Source organism: Rhinopithecus bieti, unplaced genomic scaffold (genome assembly GCF_001698545.2).
Source record: "Rhinopithecus bieti isolate Rb0 unplaced genomic scaffold, ASM169854v2 scaffold_40368, whole genome shotgun sequence".
Taxonomy (NCBI): domain Eukaryota; kingdom Metazoa; phylum Chordata; class Mammalia; order Primates; family Cercopithecidae; genus Rhinopithecus; species Rhinopithecus bieti.
Window position 1 is genome coordinate 3,004,086 of NW_016817546.1, and position 11,968 is coordinate 3,016,053.

Consider the following 11,968-nt stretch of genomic DNA (forward strand, 5'->3'; position numbering starts at 1 on the left):
AAAAAAAAAAAAAAAATACAAGGCCGGGCGTGGTGGCTCACGCCTGTAATCCCAGCACCTTGTGAGGCCGAGGCGGACGGATCATGAGGTCAGGAGATCGAGACCATCCTGGCTAACGTGGTGAAAGCGCATCTCTAAAAATACAAAAAATTAGCTGGGCGTGGTGAAGGGCACCTGTAGTCCCAGCTACTCAGGAGGCTGAGGCAGGAGAATGGCGTGAACCCAGGAGGCAGAGCTTGCAGTGAGCTGAGATCACGCCACTGCACTCCAGCCTGGGTGACAAAGCGAGACTCCATCTCAAAAAAAAAAAAATTGTTGTAATGGGCTGCGAAAGTTTAATTTAAAAGTGTATGTGGCCATGGTTTTATATACTGGATTAAGATATGTGTCCATTTTTAAAGTTGTGCCTATAAAAGAATAATAAACATTGATTTTATGCATAACAAGCATTTTTATCAGCAAAATTTTAGCTTAGAATTCCTTGAGCGAATACACTTCTGTTTCTCAAACTTAATTCTCAAATTAATTTGAGAAGGTGGATTAATTTTTAAGTCTCCCATTTGTTCATAATTTGTGCTACTTTATCTTTGAAGGTATTTTTATTTAAAGAGTTTTAGGGTAGTTTTGCAGTGTACGGTGTTTACCAAAAAATGTTTGATCCATGTAGTTCATTTCTAGGTTGCTTTATGCATTCATGGGGCCTGTTTGGTCTCTGAAAATCAAACTGCGCTGCTCTTACTTCTTTGACTAACACTTTTGTCTTTGGCGTGTCATTGCTCTGCAGACATGCAGACCAGCTCTCCTGGTCAAATGACGTTTTCTAGGTCCGGACGTCTGTGGTGCTCTGCAGTTTGGTTCAGACTGTGACATTCATGCTTTGTGGGCTTCCTGGTGGCGTGTCCTACCTAAACCCAGTGAACCCTGAAGTCGAATGACCTGTTCAATTAAAGCAAGCTGGCTGTTGAAGTGTAGCATTGTCTTTCATTCCACAAATACCACCCCTTCTGCTGACAGCTTGTTTTTCTGCCCCAGGGAACGATCAGCGTTGGAGTAGATGCCACTGACCTTTTTGATCGCTATGATGAGGAGTATGAAGATGTGTCCGGCAGTAGCTTTCCGCAGATTGAAATTAATAAAATGCACATATCCCAGTCCATTGAGGTAAAGCACACAACCACCTCTCCGAGTACTGCAAGGGCTCGAGTTAATGAGGCACAGCACACCAAGCAGCTGGAACGAGAGTCTGCCCAGGGTTTTTCTCATCTTTATTTATGAAAGGATGCAATTAGCCACTTAAAAAAGAAAGCGCTTCAGTCCCAGCCGTGTGTTACCGCTGTGCTGGCATGTGAGCCAGCAGGAGTGTGGGCTGGGGCACTTGGCTCCCAAGGTCTTGGGCCTTTCCAGCAGAGGGTGTTAATGGTCTGGGAGAAGTAGAGGCCCAAGGTCATGGGGTTCTGGGAGAGAAAGTAGACCTCCATGGATCATTCTAACCACCGATTTTAGTTTTAAGGCAAATTCTGCTACGTGTCGCAAGGCTATAGCAGGTCCCACGAAAATCTCACCATTTTCTTGGGAAAATGGTGAGCCCTGGGCACACGAAAATGTCACCATTCTGCCTACTATTTGAATGTGGCAAGGTCAGGCCATTCTCCTGAGTGTTGATAGTAGATCTTTGTCTCCTCAGCTCATTAATTTATTCTCCATTGCATCAGCCAACAACATGGAGTCCTAACTTGGGGAAATTTGCCCCGTCTTGGAGCTCCCTGAGTCAGCTGATACAGAATACAGCCATGGAAAAGTCTTCAGTCCCCCCAGAACCCTGATGGCAAGCAAGGACAGGAGAGGCCCCAGGTGTACCACAGAGGGAAGGCACACAGTGAAGTCACTGTGCTGATATCACTGGGACATGCAGCCCCATGTTTCCCGTGGTGTTGTGAAATTTGCCCATTAAAGCTTTTGCAAAGCATATTATCCTTGTGGTCACATGCAGACCAAATAACAAAGCGAAAGAAAAGTCAAGCAGTTGCGGCAGTTCTGCATCCATGTGTGCTTCTAAACAGAGGAGTCGTCTGCACCTTTGGCCTTGGACTCACAGTGCGTTCTTTAGGCTGCTGCCACTGGCACTTCCTGTTGTTTTAATTCATTCATTACCAGCAAATATCATTTTTAGGCACCCTTGACAGCGACAGACACAGCCATCCTCTCTGGAAGCCTCTCAACCCAGAATGGAAATGGAGGAGGTTCCATTAACTTTGCGCTCAGACGAGTAACTTCGGCAAAGGGATGGGGAGAGGTAAGAATGTCTGTTGGCTGAGTTGTGTTGTCCATGCAAAGGCTTATTTCTGAACATCTGCACTCTCAAAGCTCACCCTCAAACTCACCCGGGGACCCCCTTGTTGTGTAATGGCACCAAGTGTCACACTTCCATCAGTTGACTGGTCCTAAAAGAAAAATAGGTCTCATAAGCCTGGCCAACATGATGAAACCCCGTCTCTACTAAAAATACAAAAATTAGCTGGGCGTGGTGGCGCCTGCCTGTAATCCCAGCTATTCGGGAGTCTGAGGCAGGAGAATCACATGAACTGGGGAGGCGGAGGTTGCAGTGAGTCGAGATCGCACCATTGCACTCCAGTCTGGGGGACAAGAGCAAAATTCCGTCTCAAAAATAAAAAGATAAATAGGTCTCATATCTGAGAAGTTTTGTCAGTCTTCCTCAGGTTTCCTATGAGACAGCAACTTCTAGAAATCCAGCCTCGGAAACTCAGTGTTCCCTTGAGCACAAAGCCTGTGGGCTCTTTTTCCTGCACAATTCAGAAGGCAGGTGCTCTCTCCAGTGCGATGGTTCACTGATTGGTGGCCATTTAACAGCCAGTTCTGCCGAGCAAATTGAGCTGCATCAAATTAACATTGAAGAGTTGCTTGAAAGTCACCCAGACCAGTAAACACGGCAGCCAGGCTCAGCTGTGACTTCCAAGGCTGTGCGAGTGTAGAACTGCTGCCGGGCTTTAACGTCAGACCCCTGAGGACCACCCCAGTCACCTGGGAGACATTTGGCTCAGGATGAAAATAAGGAGTCAGCAGTGCAAGCGGGGTGGGGGTCGGGGGGGGGCGTCGCACACCTGATCGCAGCAGGTGCTCTGCAGGTGGGGGCGCTACGCCAGGAGCGGTGGGGAGCCGGCTGGTCTCCTGACCTCAGCCTGGGAGGCAAGGATCAGAGGTGAGCAGTTTTTTTCTTTGGAGGGACACCAGTGAAACATGTGCCATTGAAACCTGGGTCTCCTTTGGATCTGTGGCAGCAGACATCTCCATTTGGCTAAGGTTAAGATGAGACATTAACAGTCTTCCACCCCCTTCTTTTAGAGCCCTGGCAAGACCAGTGAATTAAATGAATGAATTATACCCAGAGGTACATACCTGAGCCTGGGTTGCTGCTATGAGATAAAACACCACTAACGCCTTCTCTTTTTCCTTTTCAAACAGTTGGAATTTGGAGCTGGAGACCTGCAGGGACCTTTATTTGGTCTCAAGCTGTTCCGTAATCTCACACCAAGATGGTAAATATGAGAGGCAGCAGCTCCTCTTTGGTGATCTTTGTTGACTTAGGAGACTAGAACCGTGTTCTTTTTATCAGAGCAGTTGGCACTATCTTGTCTGTCCTACAAGGTCACTGCGTACATCAAGGGCAGGTGCAGCAGTGGCGTGAAGCCCAGGCAGTGTGCAGGTGGGAAGAGGTGGGATGCGGGAGTGGACCCTTGTCCCAGCCCCGGCCAGGCTGCACCATCCAGGCCTCACACCTCCCTCACCTATGCCACGAGGCCACAGAGAAAGAGTGCTTTCAGGGAGAGTTGGGCAGTGGACCGAAACACTTACAGACTTATGGATCATTCCATTGTCCCAGAGAATGACAGACTGCCTTATCATCAGGTTGATTGACATATACCAGAGACGGAGTCCCCAGCCAGCCTCTGCTTCCTGTCGTCTCTGTGCTGCCATGATGTCACACTCCTAGAACTGTGTATCCCTGTGCCTTCTAGAATGACAGCAGTGTCTTCGTTTCCTATATGGTGGGGGCAGTGATGTCTTTGTGAGCTCAGATAAAAGAATTGGTGGAGGGTAAATAATACCTCTCTCTTCCAGGGGAAGATATAGCTGAAGGAGTCCCAGAATGGAGTACACGGAGTTTATTTATTTATTTATTTTATTTTATTTTATTTTTTTATTTTTTTTTATTTTTTTGAGATGGACTCTCGCTCCTGCTCGCTCGGGCCTGGAGTGCAGTGGCCAGATCTCAGCTTACTGGCAAGCTCCGCCTCACCGGGTTTACGCCATTCTCCTGCCTCAGCCTCCCGAGTAGCTGGGACTGACAGGCGCCTGGCCCCGCCACCTTGCCCGGCTAGGTTTTTTATTCTTTTAGTAAGGAACGGGGTTTCCACAGTGTTACCAGGATGGTCTCAATCTCCTGACCTCGTGATCCGCGCCATCTCGGGACCTCCAAGTGCTGGGATTACAGGCTTGGGAGCCACCCGCGCCGGCTTCATTTTATTTATTTTTGAGACAGAGTCTTGCTGTGTTGTCCAGGCTGGAGTATCTGCTGGCGTGAATCTCGGCTCACTGCAGCCTCTGCTTCTGGGTCAAGCGATTCTCCTGTCTCAGCCGTCCTGAGTAGATGGACGTACAGGCATGTGCCACCATGCCCAGTTTTTTGATTTTTTAAGTAGAAACAGGTTTCCACCATGTTGGTCAGGCTGGTCCCTCGAACTGCCTGACCTCAGGTGAATCCACCTTGTCCAGCCTCCCAAAGTGCTGGGATTACAGGGTTGACCACCGCACCTGGCCTATTTTATTTTAGCTTTATTTTTTTTAGAGAGCGTAGGTTTTGGTTCTGCTGCCCAGGTTAGAGTAACAGTAGCCCAATCATAGTTTCCACGTGCAGACTGGAACTCTGGCTTTCAAGCAGTCTCCTCCCTCAGCCTCCTGACAAAAACTAGCATTAGCAGGCATGTGCCAACAATGTCCTGGCTCATTTTTTTAGTTTTTTTAGAGAAAAGGTCTCTCTATGTGCCTAGGCTGGTCTCAAGCTCTTTCGGATTCAAGCAGATCTCCCACCTCGGCCTCCCAAGCACTGAGATGAGAAGCATGAGCCAGTCACCAAGCTGGAGTACATGTTTTTTGTTTTGAGAACAGGTCTCACTTTGCAGCCCCAGCCTGAAGAAATAGGGTGCAATCTCAGCTCACTGCAGCCTCAACCTCCCAGGCACAGGTGACCCTCCCAGGTAGCTGGGACTACAGATGGGGCACCACTACGCCTGACAAATTTTTGGTAGAGTTGGGTTTTGTAGAGTAAGGGTTTTCGGCCTTGTTGCCAGGCAGTCTCTTAACTCCCTGACCTCGGGGGCCATCCTCCCGCCTTGGCCTCTCAAAGTGGCACCTAGGCACAGTGGCATGAAAACTTCCTATCAAAACATGTACTCAGGCTGGGCACAGTGGTTCATGCCATAAATCTCAGCATTTGGGAGGCTGAGGCGGGAGGATCACTTGAGGTCAGGAGTTCGAGACTCAGCTTGGCCAACATGGCAAAACCCATCTAATAAAAATAAAAAATTAACCAGGCGTGATGGCGCTTGCCTGTAGTCCCAGCTACTTGGGAGGCTGAGGTGGGAAGGATCGCTTGAACCTGGGAGGCGGAGTTTGCAGTGAGCCAGGATCACACCATTGTACCCAAGCCTGAGAGCAGGCAAGACTGTCTCAAAAAAAAGAAGTTATTACATCTTCCAGTGAGACATGTGTCGTGTGCCTGACCAGCTCTGGGCAAGGGGTTGACCTAATCCCTGCCCCACATAGTCTGGTCATTTTGTTCTGTGGGCATGGGGGCAAGAGGAAACAACAGGCAGGCTTGCAGGTCCAGCCTGTTGTAAGAAGAGGCAGAAGGTGTTAGGGGAGCCTGGAAACAGGATGGGGGCGTGGATCTGTGGGGCAGGCAGAGGCTGCTTTAAGAGAGGCACCAAAACAGTGCTTCGTGGCCGGGCGCAGTGGCTCACTGCCTGTATCCCAAGCACTTTGGGAGGCTGATGCGGGTGGATCACGAGTCAGGAGATAGGAGACCATCCTGGCTAACACGGTGAAACCCTGTTCCTACTAAAACTACAAAAAATAACCAGGCGTGGTGGTGGGCGCGTGTAGTCCCAGCTTACTCGAGAGGCTGAGGCAGGAGAATTGTGTGAACCTTGGGGGACGGAGCTTGCAGTGTGCAGTATTGTGCCACTGCACTCTAGCCTGGGCCACTGAGCAAGACTCCATCTCAAAAATAAAATAAAAATTTCAAAGGCCGGGTGCGGTGGCTCAAGCCTGTAATCCCAGTACTTTGGGAGGCCGAGACGGGCCAGATCATGAGGTCCAGGAGATGGTGCCATCCTGGCCTAACACGGTGAAAACCCCGTCTCCTACTTAAGAAATACGAAAATACTGGGCGAGGTAAGCGGGCATTAGTCCCAGCTACTCGGGAGGCTGAGGCAGGGAGAATGGCGTGAACCCGAGGCGGAGCTTGACAGTGAGCTGAGGTCCGCCACTGCACTCCAGCCTGGGCGAGCAGAGCGAGACTCCGTCTCTAAAAAAAAATAAAAAATAAAAATAAAATAAATAAAAATAAAGCAGTGCTTCCAAACACACAAAGAGGAAAAGGAGCCTGTGTGACTCACACCTGCAATCCCAGGGTTTTGGAGGCCACGGTGGGAGGATTGCTTGAACCCGGGCGGTTGAGGCTGCAATGAGCTGAGACTGCACCACTGCACCCCACCCTAGGCGACAGAGCAAGACTGCCCCGAAAAAAATAATGTAAAAAAGGTGGAAGGAATGCGGGGCATGCTGCCATGGGGCATCGCGTGGGTGCTGCTCTATGTCATTGGATTCACCTACTGCATCTGAGAAGGGGACCGGGATTCAAACTTAGAAGAGAACAGCAGGGAAACCGCATCTGTACACACATCAGTGTCCTGACCCTGTCTTCTTAGATTGGTCATCTCAGATGTTGGTTAGAAGCTGCCTCGGGGGTTGGGTGTGGTGGCTCACGCCTGTAATCCCACCACTTTAGGAGGCCAGGTGAGATGATCACTTGAGCTCAGCAGTTTGAGACCAGCCTAGGCAACATGGCAAAACCTTGACTCTATGAAAAACATAAAAATTAACCAGGCATGGTAGCACACACCTTTAGTCCCAGCTATGTGGGATGCTGAGGTGGGAGGATCGCTTGAGGTCAGGAGGTCGAGGCTGCAGTGAGCCATGATGACACCACTGCACTGCAGCCTGGGTGACAGAGTAAGACCCTTTCTCAGAAAAAAAAAAAGAAATGCTGTTCGGGCGTGGTGGCTCATGCCTGTAATCCCAGCACTTTGGGAGGCCGAGGCAGGCGGGTCGCCTGAGGTCAGGAGTTCAAGACAAGCCTGGCCAACATGGTGAAACTGTGTCTCTACTAAAAATACAAAAATTAGCCAGGCGAGGTGGCGGGCGCCTGTAGTCCCAGCTACTCGGGAGGCTGAGGCAGGAGAGTGGCGTGAACCCGGGAGGCGGAGCTTGCAGTGAGCTGAGATCGCGCCACTGCACTCCAGCCCGGGTGACAGAGCGAGACTCCATCTCAAAAAAAAAAGAAAAAGAAAAACCTGCCCTGGGTCCTATGAGGGACGGGACTGGGAATCGAGGTGTTTCAAGCCCCTCAGGTGATTCTTAAGGTTACACAAGCTTGGAAGACACTTCATTAAGGGAAATCTTCTGGCCGTTTTGTCTGCTCAAGCCTCAGTGTCTGTTCATGGGGTAGCCACCAAGAGGCTGGGGTGGACTGATGATCAGTGCTTACAGGCTTGGAAACTGACTTTAGTGCTGCTGCCCAGAGCTTATTAGACTTGAGCAGATTTAAACGGAAGGACGACTGATTTATAAACAAGGGGATGATGTGTGGCCAAAGATGCCCGTTTCTTTTTTTTTTTCCTTTTTTTTTTGAGAGGGAGTCTCATTCTGTCACCAAGCTGGAGTACAGTGGCGCAGTCTCAGCTCACTGCAAACTCCACCTCCCAGGTTCAAGCGATTCTCCTGTCTCAGCCTCCCGAGTAGCTGGAACTACAGGCACACGCCACTACGCCTGCCTCATTTTTGTATTTTTAGTAGAGACGGGTTTTCACCATGTTGGCCAGGATGATCTCCATCACTTGACTTTGTGATCCACCCGCCTTGGCCTCCCAAAGTTCTGGGATTATAGGCGTGAGCCACCGCACCTGGCCTACCAGTCCAGCTTCTTAATATATGGTGACCAGATAAGTTATGGATGTCGGCTAACCAGGGTTCTCTAATCCTTGGATCCAGTTGCAGATGTTCCTTGATTTACGATGGAGTTACGGCCCAATAAACCATCTTAAGTCAAAAATAATGACCTGTTGACTGGGCAGTGGCTCACACCTGTAATCCTAGCACTTTGGGAGACCAAGGCCCGTGGATCACCTGAGGGCAGGAATTCGAGACCAGTCTGGCCAACATGGTGAAACCCCGTCTCTACTAAAAATACAAAAAATTAACCAGACATGGTGGCGGGCACCTGTAGTCCCAGCTACTCGGGAAGCTGAGGCAGGAGAATCCCTTGAACCCAGGAGGCAGAGGTTGCAGTGAGCTGAGATCACGCCATTGCACTCCAGCCTGGGCAACAAGAGCGAAACTCCGTCCAAAAAAAAAATCGACCTGTCCAGGCTCAGGTGATCCTTCCTCCTCAGCCTCCCAAGTCACTAGGACTACAGGACGTGCCATCAAACCCGGCTAATTTTGTGTATTTTTTGTAGAGATGGGGGTTTTGCCATGTTGCCCAGGCTGTTCTCGAACTCCTGGGGTGAAGCAATTTGCCTCCTCAGCCTCCCAAAGTGCTGAGTTGACAGGTGTGAGCCAATGAGCCTGCCTGCTGTTATTTTAATGGCATAAACATCACCTCCAGAACTTAGAAAGGAGAGAAAGAAACTTACGCAATTGATGTTGAGCTCTTTATTAAAGAAACCAGCTGTGAGTTTACCCTTCATCACCTTGAATGAAGTGTGAATTTCGTTGTTAGTAAAATGAAATACCCCTTTTCCACCAGAAGATGGGGCTGGACTCCCTTGGAAAGAAACTGCAGAGGCTCTTTTCGGGAACCTGTTTCCTGCGCTCGCTTTGCCTGTAGTTTCTGTCTCTAGTACCCAGCTGTTGGTGTACATCAAAAATCACAGCAGCTCCAAAAATATACTGATGCCTCCACCCAGAAATTCTGGTTCCATAGGTCTAGGGTGTCCTCTAGGTAAGTGATTCTCAAACTCTACTGCACTTTGGAATCATTGGGACACTTTGCACTCCAAGCCCGCACTGAGGAAATCAGCATGCCGGCGGAGAAGCCAGCCAGCCAGCCGTGATTTGGGGATGAGCCGGGTGATTCCAGCGTGCAGTAGTTTGGGCACCACTGTCTTGTACTACTTAATTTGAGACCCTCCGTAGGTGATTCTGAGTCGCACCCCTCAGACCCCATACGTTCTAGCTTGAATGGGGTTGCACCTGCTGGCTTAGGAATGCAGACAGTCAGGTGCCTCTTTGGTTGTAGCTAAAGTTAGGGCGGCTGAGGGGAGTCGAGAAGTTACTGGGAAGATTCTGGCTAGGACCCTCCCCCCTCTGTGTGGACAGAGGCCTAATCTTCTGCTTTTTTTTTTTTTTACTGGGAGCTGGCCCAGGGATGCTTAGACGTGACAGTAAGATCTTAGCCAGGCAGAGAGGAAGTGACAAAGAACAGCTGAGAGCAGGTGCCATCCAGGACCTATTCTGTCTGTGTGTCTCTCCAGCTTTGTGACAACGAACTGTGCTCTGCAGTTTTCATCCCGTGGAATCCGACCTGGCCTGACCACCGTCCTAGCTCGGAACCTAGACAAGAACACCGTGGGCTACCTGCAGTGGCGATGGGGTATCCAGTCAGCCATGAACACTAGCATCGTCCGGGACACTAAAACCAGCCACTTCACTGTGGCCCTGCAGGTGAGCCGAGCAGCCATCGTCTCCTGCAGACAGAGCTCTGGGCGGACCCCTCCTCCCAAGCACTCAGTGCGCCCCTTAAATCCTACGTTCTGATCACCACTAAGTCTGAGCCCACGCAGGGCCCTGAGGGGCAGGCTCTGGGTGCTCACACTCGAGTGACCCTGGTGGAACCTTCCAGTATGAAATGCAGTTGCCTTCGGGCGCCTAGGGCAGCTGTGTCAGATCATCTGCCTAGGGCAGAACAACATCTTAATGTCTGGTGGGACAGCCTGTGGAATCGGGGGCGGGCACATGAAGCCCCACAGCAGAATCTTGCCCTCGGACACCCCTGTGGCCAGGCCAGGGCTAGTGCATGAGAAGCCGCCCCACACGGGCCACTGCTCCTTGGCTCTCACCAGCCACTGCCACCTAGGAGCACAGGCTCAGTGTCGCCAGAGCTTTTATTTCTGGTGAGAAGCTAGAACACTGGGTTTCTGTGAAGTCTTCCAGTTTTTAACTACTGGCTGCTAATAAACCATCGTGTACTCGGTGTGGCTGCCAGACCGTGACCCTTGCCTTAAAGGCCTGTGTGCAGCAGATGCCCAGAGCTAATGGGAGGGCAGATACCCACCTCCCTAAGGAGTCGCACGTCCCAGCCATGCATCCTTGCACCTCTGTCTCCCCAGCTGGGAATCCCTCACTCCTTTGCACTGATCAGCTATCAGCACAAATTCCAAGATGATGATCAGACTCGCGTGAAAGGATCCCTCAAGTAAGTCCTGGCCTGGCTAGCGTGGAAGCACACTGGCTCTGCATGCGGTCTTCATGTGGAGCCAGTTGCTGTAAGATACCAGCTCATGTGAATATCTACGTGTGTGTGACATTTTTGGAGAGCTTCCTATTTTGAGGCTGTGGGGGATTTACCACTACAGTCCCAGCCCTTGAGGAGCTTAGAGTGTCATGGAAGAACTAGACCATGGGTGTCCCGACTTTCTTCTGTCATGAATCTGCTCCCTGGGGGTCGAGGAGGCTAGAGGGAGGGAAGGGACAGGTACCTGGCCTCTTCTCAAATGACAGCTGCTGCTGAAGTGATGAATGAGGGGGACACAGGTACAGACCGCGTCCTCTCCCTGCAGAGCAGGCTTCTTTGGGACGGTGGTGGAGTACGGAGCCGAGAGGAAGATCTCCAGGCACAGCGTTTTGGGTGCAGCTGTCAGCATTGGAGTTCCACAGGGCGTTTCTCTCAAAGTCAAGTAAGTTGAACTCAGGCCTTTCTGGTCAAGGAATGCCTGTCACCTTCACTCAACCAGGCTTTATCCAAGTTAAGGCTGAAATAGCCTTTGCATTGTAATTTTGTTCTTAAAGACACCGTTGCTTGGCTGGGTGCAGTGGCTCATGCCTGTAATCCCTGCACTTTAGGAGGCCAAGGTGGGCAGATCGCCTGAGGTCAGGAGTTCGAGACCAGCCTGGCCAACGTGGCGAAACCCCCATCTCTACTAAAAATACAAAAATTAGCCAGATGTGGTGGCACGTGCCTATAATCCCAGCTATTTGGGAGGCTGAGGCAGGAGAATTGCTTGAACACGGAGGCGGAGGTTGCAGTAAGCTGAGATCGAGATCGCACCACTGCACTCCAGCCTGGGGGACAGCAAGACTCCGTCTCAAAAAAAAGAAAAAAGCCGGGCGCGGTGGCTCATGCCTGTAATCCCAGCACTTTGGGAGGCGGGCGGATCACGAGGTCAGGAGATCAAGACCATCCTGGCTAATACGGTGAAACCCCGTCTCTACTAAAACTGCAAAAAATTAGCTGGGCGTGGTGGTAGGCGCCTGTAGTCCCAGCTATTCTGGAGGCTGAGGCAGGAGAATGGCGTGAACCCAGGAGGCGAAGCTTGCAGTGAGCCGAGATCACACCACTGCACTCCAGCCTGGGCGGGAGAGCGAGACTCCGTCTCAAAAAAAAAAAAAA

The 11,968-nt window shown here is 50.6% G+C and overlaps 1 protein-coding gene across 1 annotated transcript in view; it reads left to right on the forward strand.

Annotated features, from left to right (window-relative positions):
- DNAJC11 (DnaJ heat shock protein family (Hsp40) member C11) overlaps nt 1–11,968 on the forward strand; it is an 81,359-nt gene that overhangs the window by 57,136 nt on the left and 12,255 nt on the right. Inside the window, exons 5-10 of the mRNA XM_017856030.1 lie at nt 1,033–1,161; nt 2,171–2,293; nt 3,481–3,554; nt 9,834–10,023; nt 10,689–10,774; nt 11,139–11,255. Coding sequence (XP_017711519.1) covers nt 1,033–1,161; nt 2,171–2,293; nt 3,481–3,554; nt 9,834–10,023; nt 10,689–10,774; nt 11,139–11,255 — 719 coding nt within the window. The remainder of the gene's footprint in view (nt 1–1,032; nt 1,162–2,170; nt 2,294–3,480; nt 3,555–9,833; nt 10,024–10,688; nt 10,775–11,138; nt 11,256–11,968) is intronic.